This window comes from Centroberyx gerrardi, chromosome 12, assembly GCF_048128805.1.
Source record: "Centroberyx gerrardi isolate f3 chromosome 12, fCenGer3.hap1.cur.20231027, whole genome shotgun sequence".
In the NCBI taxonomy this organism is placed as follows: domain Eukaryota; kingdom Metazoa; phylum Chordata; class Actinopteri; order Beryciformes; family Berycidae; genus Centroberyx; species Centroberyx gerrardi.
The window spans coordinates 770,785-785,615 of NC_136008.1; the positions used below are offsets into that span (position 1 = coordinate 770,785).

The 14,831-nt window shown below is 46.3% G+C and overlaps 1 protein-coding gene across 1 annotated transcript in view; it reads right to left on the reverse strand.

The window, feature by feature from the left end:
* Window positions 1-10,779, reverse strand: part of thbs3a (thrombospondin 3a) — a 21,297-nt gene extending 10,518 nt beyond the window's left edge. Inside the window, exons 1-9 of the mRNA XM_078287041.1 lie at window positions 10,692-10,779; window positions 6,831-7,037; window positions 4,372-4,625; window positions 3,890-3,992; window positions 3,565-3,591; window positions 1,872-1,954; window positions 1,552-1,603; window positions 1,274-1,422; window positions 87-224 (exon numbers count right to left, since the gene is read on the reverse strand). Of these exons, the coding sequence (XP_078143167.1) occupies window positions 87-224; window positions 1,274-1,422; window positions 1,552-1,603; window positions 1,872-1,954; window positions 3,565-3,591; window positions 3,890-3,992; window positions 4,372-4,625; window positions 6,831-7,037; window positions 10,692-10,779 (1,101 nt within the window). The remainder of the gene's footprint in view (window positions 1-86; window positions 225-1,273; window positions 1,423-1,551; window positions 1,604-1,871; window positions 1,955-3,564; window positions 3,592-3,889; window positions 3,993-4,371; window positions 4,626-6,830; window positions 7,038-10,691) is intronic.
* Between the last annotated feature and the right edge of the window lie 4,052 nt (window positions 10,780-14,831).

Below are 14,831 nucleotides of genomic sequence, written 5' to 3' on the forward strand. Positions count from 1 at the left end.
CATTTGTGTGTGTGTGTGTGTGTGTGTGCATGTGTGTGTGTGTGTGTGTGTGTGTGTGTGTGTGTGTGTGCGTGTGTGTGTGTGACCTGCTGGTGTGTCTTGGCGAACTCCAGCCCGCTCCCGGACAGCGGCGCCCCCCACAGGCCGACGGGACACGGCTCACAGCTGAACCCCCCCACCGAGTTTATACAGGCTGCTGGGGAGAAACAAGGCTGCAGCACACACTGAGAGACAGACAGGTGGGGGGGGGGGGGACAGACAGGTGGGGGGGGAGACAGGGAGGGGGGAGACAGACAGGGAGGAGAGAGACAGACAGGGAGGGAGGGGGGAGACAGACAGGGAGGAGAGAGACAGACAGGGAGGAGAGAGACAGACAGGGAGGGGGGGGGAGACAGACAGGGAGGAGAGAGACAGACAGGTGGGGGGGGGAGACAGACAGGGAGGAGAGAGACAGACAGGGAGGAGAGAGACAGACAGGGAGGAGAGAGGGAGACAGACAGGGAGGAGAGAGACAGACAGGGAGGAGAGAGACAGACAGACAGGGAGAGAGAGGGAGACAGACAGACTTGATAGTCATTCAAACGTCCATTTACAAGTCACAAGTGAAAAGTATTTGTTGTGTTTTTGTGGATTGGGATAACTTTGGTGCATATCATGTTTTAATGTGGATTAAAATAAGATGAGATACAATAAGATAATAATAAGATAAGATAAGATGAGATCAGATAAGTTTGCACCTGGGGGAATTCAGGTGTCACAGCAACAACTGGCAGAACAGCAGTACAGGAAGGGAATACAAAGATAATAAAATAAAATAATTCGATTGCACATTATTGATCCCCTGGGGGGATTCAGGTGGCACCCTGACTGTGTTCAGTGTTGGGAGAAATGTTGCTTTGTAACACGTTGCTGTGATCTCATGACTTTCCTGTCGGAGTGAAGTCATCACTGTTGTAATGTCAGTGATCATGTTACAGTGACTCCTTCCTTCCTCTTTAACCTCTTCACTGGTGTAATAAGTATGGATCGTTCCCCTCGTCTCATACTGCCTTCAGTTCATGTCAGAAATAACTGTAGTGTCAGCAGAGCGTCACGGACCGGCCGATAAAGTGGGAAGTCCTTGCTGCGGTCCCAGGTGTTGGAGCTTCCTGCAGGCACCTGAACGCACCACAAGACCGGCAGACTCCCAGTACAGCTGGAAAGATGTACAGCTGTGCATCTTAACTGATCAAACACACACACACACACACACACACACACACACACCACTCACCTCGTCGATGTCCTGGCAGTGCGTCCCGTTGCCGGCGGTCCCGGCGGGACACGGCCCGCAGCTGAACCCTGGGTACTGCAGGCTCTCCATGCAGGACACGCCCTTATAGCAGGGGTTAGGAGAGCAGCGGGAGCGAGGCTCATGGAAACCTGCAGAGAGAGGAGACCGGCTTCACTCGGGTCCTCTGTTTTCTAACTGACATCTCCTTTTAAGATTAAAGGAGCTACATGTGTCATTTTAGCCTCTAATTAAGTGAATAAAAAATCAAACTGACTTACCACAGACCTGACACTCCAGGATGGTGTTTCTGATCAGAGACATCTCCTTCACCTGGAGGAGAGGAGAGGAGAGGAGAGGAGGAGGAGAGGAGAGGAGGAGAGGAGAGGAGGAGAGGAGAGGAGAGGAGAGGAGGAGAGGAGAGGTGAGGAGAGGAGGAGAAGAGATGAGAGGAGAAGAGGAGAGGAGGAGAGGAGATCAATAAACTGATCAGCAACACTTTAGTAGCTAAACTTAGTCACACACACACACACACACACACACACACACACACACACACACACACACACACACACACACACACACACACACACACACACACCTGCTCTCTGATGTCTTGTCTCAGCTCTCCCAGGATCTGGTTGAAGATGATGAGTTGACCAATCAGAGCCTTAGTGTGATCACCTGATGGAAATCAGACTGATCAGCTTTGGTAATCAATAATCAGTTGGACTCACAAACTGCCAGCCTGCCTGCTGAACATGATGCTGATCAGCTGATCACTGGATTATCAATACCATACCGTCTGCATTAAGGATCCTGTCATGAGACTGATCAGGTGGGATTATTGATTATGGCATTACAACATGCATGCAGACTTACGGAAGCCCACTGAGGACAATATTCAAGTTCTTTATGTCATTATGTTGAGATAACACATTGTGTTTTCCTGAGATAACGACATAATCGTCTCATTATCTGGAGAAAACAAAACTTTGTTTTCATCATTTGAGCAAAAAACTAAAACATTTAAACGTTTGATCCTCTTCTGGTCTGAAGCAGCTGACAGGATCCGACTAGAAAAGAAAAGGGAAGTGCTTTTTTTCATGCTGAGATTTGCTGATTCAAATAGAATTTACAACATCTGATCACTTTTTACACTGGTGATTTTGTATTACACTGCAGGTGGAAATGTAATATTTTCTTTACAAAATAGCTTGATTTACTTTTTCTAACAAAACTATTGACTGTTTCTGTTGAGGGAAACTTTGCTGTAGCTCAATTTCTTCCAATCAGAAGGAAGTGGTAGCTTGTAAAGCAGCTTGTGTGTATTCATGTGCTGCGCTGCATATAGTAGCATTATATTATATATTTTATATAGTGATTAGGAAAGATGTTGCAGGATCAGTTCAGTTCTACTGGATATGAGTCTGTCTCATTGCTCACTGAGAGGCAGCCGCCATGTTGTCTGCAGCCTCTTCATGTTGTTAGTTCATGTGGTTTTCTATATTATTATTACTATTATTATTACAATTATTTGTATTATTATTGCGCATATTGCACCAACACCAAACATTGTTGGTCACCATATTGATCGTTTCCATCCTGATAATATATGCAAATAAGCAAATAATACAGATTCTCCCAGATGGAAACATTGATCCTTATGAAGATAATAACGCTCTGGCTGAGGACCTGATAGAGCTCGCTCTGCCAGGGCCGCCAGAGACACAACTCTAGTTTTATGGGTGATATTGGCTATGGAAGGCTTCTACAATAACACACACACACACGCACACGCACACGCACACACACACACGCACACACACACACACACACACACGACTTTTGGCTTCCAGACTCTCTCCAGTGTAGTAATGTTCCCCTCCCCCCAAGTTTCATTTGGAATTTAACAGGCAATAAAAAGAAAAGAAAAACTATTTTCTCTCTGAATCATCTTTCCAGCTCTTCAACAGTGTGAACTCAGTCATTTAAAGCTGCAGACTCACATTTTACTCTCAAAAATATTAAAGCTGCACTAGTTCAGATTTTACTGTCTCTCTACTGTCAGCTATTTAATAAAAGTGAAAAACGCCCCAAAGTAATTTTGATTTAAAAAGAAAAAAAGTATGAAATCCAAAAGTGTCTTTTCCAGCAGCGAGCGAAGAAGTTGGATTCACAAACTTCACCTGAGAGGATTTCTGGGTTCGAACAGTTTCCTCTTGCTGCAGCTTTAATGTTTCTTACTGTTTCTGAGCAGCTAACAGAGAGAGGGCTGTGAGGTAAAAACTCACCCAGGATGGAGTTGACCTCTCCACTTACTGCAACAAGAAAGAAAACATAATTATCAATATAACATATAATATCAATATTTAGATCATCAGCACCATAGACACAGCTATCCAACACACAAGAGTTTAACTGATGATTTACTTCCCTAGCACGTCTCTATCATCATGGTCATTCCAGGCTCACAGGAATATGTGTTCCATCTATTGTCTGGGTGCTGTGACCTCTGACCTCTGACCTCTTTACTATGGGTTAACTGTAATGTTGGTGATGAAACTGAAGCTGATGCTGCTGCTGTCAGGTAAATGACTGAAGGTGAGTGTTGTTGACCTGAGTTGTAGGCGGAGGAGTCGCCCTGGAAGGGACAGTCAGTCAGAGCTCCAGCTTTGGCCACACTGCCCCCTAGAGCCACTTTGAGGGACTCTACAGCACCCTGTTGGGGGGGGGGGAGACAGAGAGAGAGAGAGAGAGAGAGAGAGAGAGAGAGAGACACAGAGAGAGAGAGAGAGAGAGAGAGAGAGAGAGAGATTGCATCACCATGTGAACAAAACCTGAACAGAGAATGATAGGGAGCAGATCTGGTGGAGCAGCTATCAGAAAGACTGAAACACTAGACAATGGAAACTGAAAAAAACGGAAACAACTGAAACACTGAACTACTGAAGCAACTATTGAAAGGGATGTAATTTCGATGCCTCAGTGAAGAGACAAGCGAGCACAATATCTCCCTGCAGTAGCACACATCCAGACCCCCCCCCCCACACACACACACACACACACACTCACACAGATACACACACACACACACACACCTGGAGTCGAGCGTACGCCTTGTATCCGTGTCTGATCTCCACCATCTCCGCCTCCCTGGGGAGAGGGACCAATGGCGGCAGACCCTGGCCGGAGTCGGCCAATCGGCAGTCGACGTAGAGCTCCATCTGCATGTTGTCGCGGCGAAGCCCGGCAAGCCGCAGGATGATGGAGTGGCTCCGCCCATCAGCCAGGTTGGCGTTCTGCAGGTTGACTGTGTGGAGCTTCCCATCAGCCCTGATGTAGCGCACCAGGACTGGACCAGACAGGACAAGACAGGACGGGACGGGACGGGACGGGACGGGACGGGACGGGATGGGACAGACGGGACGGGACGGGACGGGACAGGTAGTGTTGGAGCATTAGAGTCATTATCACATCACATCATGTCATTCAGCAGATGCTTTCGTCCAAAGATAAGAGCATTTTGTCAACAGTAGTCAAACCGACCGTATATCAGCTAAGACTTTAATAGGAATAAGTAGCATTCATTCATCCACAGAGGTTTTTTTTATATTAATAGTAGAGTATAGGGTAGAGTATAGAAGTTGACCTTTGAACCCTAGATGTAAGAATGACTCATCCTCCATGCCTCTGACTGGACTGACTGTGCAGAAGTTCAATGAGTTCAATGTGTTAAAACAAGTGAAACTTCTGCCAATAGTTGACATAACTCCACTTGTTTCCAAACAGTTTCACTTGTTTCAGGAATTTTCTGGAAACAAGGGTCATGAAACAAGGCAGAATAAAGCAGATCGCTCTACTGGGATCCAGAATGTGACTCTTCAATCAGTTTGCAGTGGAAACAACTGGAATTATCTCAACTATTGGAAGATTTTTCACTTGTTTTACTGCCGCATACTGTCGGTCCAGTCAGGGGCATGGAGGATTCACAATGGAGTCATTCTTACTGTACATCTAGGGTTCAAAGGTCAACTTCAATACCCCCACCCCAACACACACGCACACACACACACACACACACACACACAGGTTAATGAAGGTTTGGGACAGATTATGGTTATCATCCTGTCATAACTCAATATTACAGGCCTCGTTTCATTGTCTATAATTATCATAATGAAGTTTGGTTATTAAACACAAAACAGTGTTTCAAAGTGCTGGACGAACAATATTGCAGTGAATAAAGATTAACAGTAAAACTCTGATAAATACATTACCATTAACAAATGTCCACTTTGTAACATTTGTTTTAAAGTGCTATACAAATAAAGTTTATTATATTATTAGTAGTTTCAGTTGCTCTTGTGTTACTTTGCCATCAAACTCCGTGGAATTTGATCCAACCAGAGCCCAGTTCCAGTTCCAGTTTCAGCAGCTTGATGTCTCTGTGGGTCAGTGAACGCACCGCGGGTTCGAGTCCCACGAGGCTCAGCACCAACATGACATCATCTGTCAGTATCAGCTGCCCAGTAAAGCAGGAATGCATTACAAATGGAAACCAGGCAGCAGGAGACATGTCAGGAGCCAAAACACCGGACCTGTTACTTCATCGTTCACACGTTACGAGAAAATATAAAAGAGACTCTGATGGGAAACGAGTGTGCAGGGAAGACGAGGAAATCCAGAACATCGCATCGTGTGTACAGCGGTCTGACAGTAAACCAGACTGAGTAACAATGAAAAAGCTTCAGGTGGGAAAAACTGTTTGTTAGAAACCCAACATGGAGAACAGAGACGAGGAAAATGTGGTGCGAGAGCTGAACCAAATATAATGTGAGTCCATCTGCAGAGTGGGAGAAATGACTGACTGGACTTAATTTTGACCAAACTCCCCTGATTTGCTCTATTCCTATTTATATTCCATCTGTCTTTGCTGTATTCTGTTGCTAGTCTCTGTTGAAGCGACCAAGTTCCCTACAGGATCAATAAAATAATCAAATCATCTGATTTTCCTGTAACTTATCATATTAACTCAGAATAACAGCAGAATGCTGCGTTGGAAAAGATTAAAGGAGACGCATCGCAGTTTCATCCAATATAATCTTATGAGATATTATTGTTAGAGCTGAACAATTAATTGAAAAAAAAAATCTAAATAACAATATGAACTTCTGTAATTTCCAACCTTCAGAGTCTCCAGTTAGTTTCTTCAGAGAGAGTTCGGTCCAAACTGGATTTGTGAACAAGGAGTTTTAAAATCATCTTCATCAGACTCAAACTCAGTAAATCTGTCACTGGCATCTAGTTTTTAACTAAATCACTTTTCTTTTCAATTTTAAAGCTCTAAAAAATCATTAAAAAAAACTTGATATGATGATATGAATCACAGTTTAAATCGCAATTGCAATATACTGTCAAATAATTGCAATTTGATTTTTTGTCATCATCTTAGCTGTGTTGCATGTGATGGACGGATGAATGAGTGAATAGATCCACCCCCCCCCCCCCCCACACACACACACACACACACACTCAGAGCCAACGCCTAGCGACCAACCTTTATTGATCTTGCCCATGACAGCCAGCTCCAGGTACTTCTTGTTGTCCTGCTTGCTGTAGAGCCCCAGCAGGACTCCGCCCAGCTTGGCCGGCAGCCGCAGCGTCGACACAACGTAGACGTCACTGAGCGCGCTCAGACCGCCCGCCAGCTTCTCCACCGCCGCAACGCTCTGCTTAGAGTCCTGAAGACTCAACATGTCAATCACTGAGGAGGAAGAGCAGGAGGAGGGGGAAGACGTATCAGTGGAAAACTCTGCATGTCTTCTACAAAACAGATAACCAGATCATTTCTCATCAGCTGGGTTTCTCACGATGGCGACACACTCTGCTTTTAAAATCATCTCAGGAAACATCTGATCAGTCAGTGGATCAGTGTCAGAGGAGCAGAGTTTACAGGTCAGAGGATCACATTCCTCTTTAATCCAGGCCTGAAACAGCATGATGCCTTGCTATTATAGATACTATACATCAAGTTCATTAACTCATTATCTTGGAAAAACCAAATGTGTTATCTCGACTTGATGAGATAAATAACTCCATATCTTGAGAAAACAAAGAGAATTAACTCGTTATCACAGGAAAATGGCATAAATAAAATGTTTAATATACTGTATGTCCTCACTGGGCTTCCATAGGAACGACCACCAGACACAAGCTGGTTAATATTAGTCAGTCTGGTCAGTCAGTCTTCTCTACATGAAGTTTCCTGGATGGATTGGCATCAGGACAGGTTGAGCTCAGGCTGAGTTGGGAATTGAACCCTCGACCCCGGCAGTGTGGGTGCCTTGCTCCACAGGACAGAGACTGTGCTGTCTGAGTATCAGAGGCCAACAGAAACACCACAGAGGAAGAACAGAAACACCACAGAGAAAGAACAGAAACACCACAGAGGAAGAACAACAAGACGGCTGATAGTCCGTCACTTCCTGCTGTCGCTCTTCTCTCAGTGTCAGGCTTCTGTCTGTCTGATGTCCTTCATACTAACTAATAACTGTGTTATAACACGTTTATTATAAATATATTTATATATATATATATTTATACAAAGACACAAACAGCTGCAAAATTAAGGAACAAAACAAACAAATGAACAACCAACCTGCTGTAAAGACAGATTTTTTCTTTTTTTTTATAAAGACTCAGTGTTTCTCTGTTTCAGAGACGCTGACGGACAGAATGAATCTTTTTTACAGCGTTGTCTGTATTTTTTTGTACGTCAAAAGTTGAAACCATTTGAACTTTTCTCTCTGACCGTCAATCAGAGACAGCGGAGGTGGAGCTCGCCTTCTCTCTCCATTTTCAAAACAGAGAGGTAACTGGCTTCACCTGAGCAGCATTTTCTCTTCTTCTGTCTGTGAACCAGAGACAGGAAGCAGTTTCATCCAGATTCTCCACCCGCCTTTTTCAAAACGTCTGTTTCTCATTCCAGCTGGATAAATGAGGAGAGCGATGGATCTGTATACCAACTTCATGTGTTTCATCCGCTTCTTAAGACGAAGAGCTCGTTAAGACCAGGGGTTCATTAAGACCCAGAAATCGTTAAGGTCAACATATTGGACTCCCAACAAGCAAATGAGCCTCGCTGCTGCAGTGTGATGAGAGCAACAAGTTATCAGTTAGATGCAGGTTTGTCAAAATGAGTTTCCACTTGTGTCTGAACAGGAAATCGAGCTTTTTAACTGAGTTTAAAACCTGAACTGAAAACCTGCAGCCGCTGTGAGTCTTTAATGAAGATTTAGGAACAGAAACAATCTTCCTTTTCACAAGACAGCATGCTGCTACTGACACGTTAAAAAGAAAAGAAACATGAGTGTGTCGTCCCAAACGAGTGAAAGAAGGAGAGAGAGAAAGAGAGACAGAGAGAGACAGAGAGAGAGAGAGAGACAGTGTGAGAGAGAGAGACAGTGTGAGAGAGAGAGAGAGAGAGGTGGGGGGTCAGTGAGGGAGGAAGCCAGGGGAAATACTTGACAGTCTCTGTGGAGGAGAGGAGGAAAGGAGGAGGTCAAAGGTCGGAGGATGGAGGAGGTTGGGTGGAGGAGAGGAGGAGCTTCAACAAACCGGATCACGTCTGTTTACAGTGGAGAAGCAGAATGAAAACTGGTTCAGATTCACTGGAAGCAAATGTTGAGTTCATCTGAACCTTGTTCCACAAAACAGACAGAAGCAAAGCTGATCCACCTTCAGACCAGGTCAACCTGTCCATCAGAAGTGAGACCAGGTCAACTTCACTCCAGTCCCGAGTCAGTCTCAAGTCTTGAGGCACAAGTCTCAAGTCAAGTCCCAAGTCTAAATGTAGATTACCAAGTCAAGTCCATGTCATTAATGTCAAGTCTCAAGTCTAAATGTAGAACAGCAAGTCAAGTCAGAACAAATCAAGAGTCCAGTATCAATTTAATATCTTAAAGAAAACTAAATATCTAGGACTTTTCAATGCAATATGGTTTTAATAGGATAAAAACTTGGTAAGAGCATCATGAGCATTCGAGTCTCAAGTCTTCTCTTCATGCATCAAGTCAATTCTCAAGCAATTCAAACTGTGACTAGAGTCCAAGTCATGTGACTCGAGTCCCTGCCTCTGGTGTAAAGTGAGCTTCAGGTTTTGCTCATGTTAGCTGTGAGAAGCAGCTGCAGAGCGAATCAGAAAGTCTCAGCAACACGAAGCCTGAAGCGACTTCAGCTTCCAGAAACACATTTGGGTTAAAGGGCTTTTTAATTCCTGCTGGTCGGTAAATTCTGTTCAGCGACTCGTCTGCTTCTGCTGCATGAGGAGAGAGTTGGACGGCAGCAGCGGAAGAAACGACCCGCGGCCGACTGACCGGAAACCAGACCGCCGGACCTCCGAGACAGATAGAGGTTCAACGGCGAACCTTTTCTTCTGACGGTCTACATCGACGGGAACCCGGGTTCCCCAAACCGAGCAGCTCCAGAACCCCAAACCCTGTTTAATAAGATTCCACCCTGAGGAACCCCACTGAGCAGAGTTCAGTCTGACTGAGCAGAGTTACATAACTGCTGCTGCAGGTGGAGAAGAACCAGACGGCTTCAGCCTCACTGCTGAGGGGAGAACACTGAATTCTTCCTCAGACTCCAGGTCCAGTCTGCAGGTTCAGACTGCAGGTTCAGACTGCAGGTCCAGTCTGCAGGTTCAGACTCCAGGTCCAGTCTGCAGGTTCAGACTCCAGGTCCAGTCTGCAGGTTCAGACTCCAGGTCCAGTCTGCAGGTTCAGACTCCAGGTCCAGTCTGCAGGTTCAGACTGCCGGTTCAGACTCCAGGTCCAGTCTGCAGGTTCAGACTGCAGGTCCAGTCTGCAGGTTCAGACTCCAGGTCCAGTCTGCAGGTTCAGACTGCAGGTTCAGACTCCAGGTCCAGTCTGCCGGTTCAGACTGCCGGTTCAGACTCCAGGTCCAGTCTGCCGGTTCAGACTGCCGGTTCAGACTCCAGGTCCAGTCTGCCGGTTCAGACTGCCGGTTCAGACTCCAGGTCCAGTCTGCCGGTTCAGACTGCAGCCAGAGTCAAAACTAAGAGTTCACCTTCTGTAAAGGAATCTGAATTTAAGAGTATTTTAATGAGTGAGATATTTTAATGAGTTATAAACTGGTGAGAAAATTCACATTTGCTTGACTCCAGCAGTGAAGTGACTCAGGGAAAACACTGCATGCTACCTGGCATTTTAACAGGATATTTTCATCATTGGTTATTAAAGGGCAGATGATGAGAAATTTCGCATTTAAAGCTTTACTCTCGTGTTAAACAGCACTCTGTTGTATTTCATTTGATTTGTCATGAAACTATTTGAATCAGTGAGTTCCTCGGTAGTTAGCAGGACTTTGTCTGCAGGACCTGCAGGTTGTTTGTTACCTTGAACGTCCTGTCCGTCCGGGACTCCCGCCGCGAGCCGCAGGCAGATGATTGACAGCAGAACCGGCACCGCGCGACTCCAACCCATGACCCAGAGGTTACCAAGGGAACCGGACCAGGAAGTAACCGAACCGACCGACCGGGATCCGAACTGACAAAAGGATGAACGGAGCTGATTGCAGGAGGAACCCGGGAGGAGAACCGGGAGCCAAACGGATTAACGGAGATGTTCTTCAGCGGAGGAGGAGGGAGAACCGGGAGAATCGAACCCACCGACCGAACCGGGACCCAAACTGCGGCTGGATAACGGGAGCTGTCAGCGGAGAAACGGGAGGAGAACCGAGCACGGACCGCGGACACGGAATCCAAACTCCAGCAGAAGAGGAAACAGACCGGATCCAGACAGAGTCCGGCAGAGCGAGGAGGAGAACCGGGAGAACCGACCGAGCGACCGGGAGAGTAACGGACAAGTTCACGAGCCGCTGGAAACTGGCTCCTGGCGCGCGCACTGCTCGCCAAACGCCTCGTGCGCGCAGAGTGGATGTGATTACTGGAGAGCGCGCGACTGGACTCGTGCTGCTGGGAGACTAGACTGCTGCTGGAATGCAGCCTGTGCTGCATCTGAATAATATCTGTTATTATTATAATCAGCAGGAGTAGTAGTAGTCTTGCTCCATGACACATCAGCAGGTTGTGTGTGTGTGTGTGTGTGTGTGTGTGTGTTTCTCAACAGAGTGTACAGAGAGTTTATTGTACTTTATGGTATTTTTATCTCCTATATCACATTATCATATTGTTTATGTGATGCGTGTTCTCTAGAATATTCCTGCTGATATTCATTCCCAGCAGTGGACAGAGGCAGGCAGCTAACCCCTAACCCTGAATCCCAACATTCCCCCTGCTCAGTCTGACCGTTTCATACAGCAGGGCTGAGCCTGAGATGTGATAACAGCTGATTGTGTTTTGTTTCTCTGCTCCACTTGAGCTTCATGTCTCTCAGCAGGAGGTGGAGGAAGGAACAATCACAAGTCAGAAGGCAGAACTGTGTTGAGGAAGATCAACTGAGCAGAGGACTCAACACCCATTTCATTTCATTTCATTTCATTTCATTTATGTGACTCAGGACCATGATCACATGGCATGGAGCACAAACAGAACATACAATAATAACAAAACGATAGCACACGGCATGGCTAAAATACAACAAATGTTACTTAAACAAAGGAAGGACATTCTTCAAAAAGGCACCTAATTTACAAATAACTTTTGGCTTATCTGATTGTAAAATTAATTTAAACATAGATGGGCGGTTTAAATAATACTTTGGCAAATACCTTTCTCAGCTGAGAAAATCATCAAATCATTAACAAGACAAGGACTGTTTTCAATATGTACATTTCTTTGCTGTTGTTTCTGTTTATGTAACACCAAGACAAATTCCTAGCAGCCATCTGCTGCATGGCAATAACAGTTTCTGATTCTGAACTGTGATTGAGATTTAAATTGATGAAAACTAAGTTTATATTAGCTGTATTCTTGTGTTTTGTTTTTTGTAAATGTAATATATAATAAAATATAATTCCTAGGGTTAGGGTTTCCCAGCTCACAGAACTTTATCTTCTGCTGTCCGTTCATCTTTTATGTTGGGCCTCCATTTATTCCTTCAGTGACCCAACTTTGGGTCCGGAACCAGACTTTGAGAACCTTTCAGTCTTGGTAGTGCGAGGGGGCGGAGCTTGGCTCGGAGTTGACCCCAGACTGAGGGTCCGACCCCGGGCCGATCCACTTTATTACCTCCTGAACAAAAGAATTCTTGGCTCTGGCTGGACAGTTTATACCAGCCGAGTCTCCAACACTGTTCCCAAACTGAGGTCTGGGGGCCTCCAGGGGTCCTGGGAGCGGGTCCAGGGTCCCCAGCAAAATGAGGAATAGTTTAATTTCACTAGAATTTAACTCTGCAGAAGTCGGCACAGTTACAGGATCCATAAGAAAGACGTTCCCCTCCCCACCTGCAGCACGTTATATAAGTTTCATCGTTCTGTGAGTCTTTTCTAACCAGAGGAAGAGGAACAGAATGTGATGTAATGTGAGTCTGACGTCTCACAGGAAGATTTGTTCCATCTATTGTCAGGCTGCTGTGACCTCTGACCTCTGACCTCACTGTTGTTTGCTTGTAACGTTGCAGACGTAGGAAGTGAAGCTGATTCTGCTGTTGAGCTCGGTGGAGTCTGTCCGCATCAGAGAAGCAGCTCATTAACTACAACTGGAAACTGTAAAAATCCAAAATGAATGTTTGCATAATCCATAACACAAAAACCCAGAGGCAGGTAAAGTGTTGTGTGGTTTCCTGCCTGCTGTATGGTGTCACTGTATCACTACTGTAATATTCCTGTATGAGGTTTATAGTTGTGTTGTGTTTTGTCTCGTTCTAAAAGGTTTTCTCCTCCGCCGGTTTCCCCGCCGGCTGCAGAGCCTCCGGTCTCCTCTCACACTTTGGGAGTGTTTGTTTCTGATACTGCAGCGTTGCCTTGGGAACCTGCGTTTAACAGCAGGTGAAGGGAGGAAACCCCCCCTCGCCCCCGCCCCCCCCTCACCCCCGCCCCCCAGCACCAGCACTTTACTCTTTCCCCTCTCTTGGAGCGTGAAGCCGCAGTATGAAGCGGAGGCGTGTCGCTGCGTAAAGCGGCTCCGCATGTAAAACGCTCAAATGATGAAGTTTCCAAAGTCTGTTTTCCGACAGATTTTCTTTCCCCCGCGGCTCAGAGGAAAATGTGAGTGAATGTCAGGCGGCTGAGTCAAACTCCTGGACGCTCGACACAATAATCCAACGTGGTCGCTGACCTGCTGCTGCCGCTTAATGGGATCCAGAGGAGAAAGAATGCAACTGTCTGAGAAACTGTTTCCAGATCAGTTTGTCAAGGCCATTAAACTCCATGTAGGGAGGGAGGAGGGGGTTCGGGGGTTTGGGTGATTACTACAAAACACACGAAGGAGAAAGGGACAGCAGCTTTTTCCAGTGGGGGGTGGAGGGGTGCACGCACACACACACACACACGCACACACACATATGCACACACACACACACCACAACAACAACATAAAACATGGAGTGAACAGGAGCCAGTGGATTCCTTGCTAGTGGCGTCATGTGCAGCTGTACATCCCGGGGCGCAGGCCGGGTCGGGGGGGGGGGGGGGGGGGGGGCTCCATGGGCAAGTTGAAGTGAAAAATATACAAACCAAACAGTGAAGTGACAGTCCAAGTATTTACACACCGCTGGTTCTCCTCCAGTCTGCAGGTTTTCACTGAGCAGTTCCTCCTCTCTGGTTGAAGGAGTGTTTTTTTAACAGATTATTTTTCGTGCTTTTCCCTTCATTAGACAGTTCAAAGTGGAAAGAAACAGGAAAGACTGGGAGAAAGAGGGGGACGACACGCGGCAACGGTCCTGAGTCGGATTCGAACAGAGGCGTCGCGTTCACGCGGGACGCGCCTCGGACCGCTGATCCACCGGGACGCTCCTGGGTGAAGGAGTGTTACCCAGAGTGACGAGCCGCTGCAGCGAAAACCTGCAGACTGTCGGCCATGATGGACCAGGGTGGAGATTAATTTGGAGCGGCGGCTGGTAGATTTGTTGGGTGACGGAGGAACACAGTTTGCCCAAACTGGGGAGAAAAATCAGCAGTTAGCAGCAGAGCCTTTATGAAGCTCCCACAGTGACACTTAAAGCTCCATATTCTCCATTCAAAGCTGTGTGTGTGGTGTCATGAACCAAAAACACTCTCAATCCATTTCTCCACGTTCATTTTCCAGCATCTCTCTGAGCCTTACCAAGAACAGGCCGTTTCTGTCTCCGTGTCTTTAAGGCTCATTAATATTCACGACCCTCCGTTCCGATCGGCTAACCGTTTCGAGAGCGAAACGTGAGACGCCGCGGCCCGGCGGCTACAGGTAGGGAAAACTCTCCGGTAATAAACGATGACGACCGCTCGACCGCTTTGAAAAAAACACTTTGTTAGTCTATTATTTCTTACAGAAATGATAATGAGCGAACCTTTGTGACGCCACAAAGCAAGCAATTTGCTGCGCAGTGCATTCTGGGATAGCTCCTGGTGCAAACCAAGCATGTGATGCAGGGAAAGT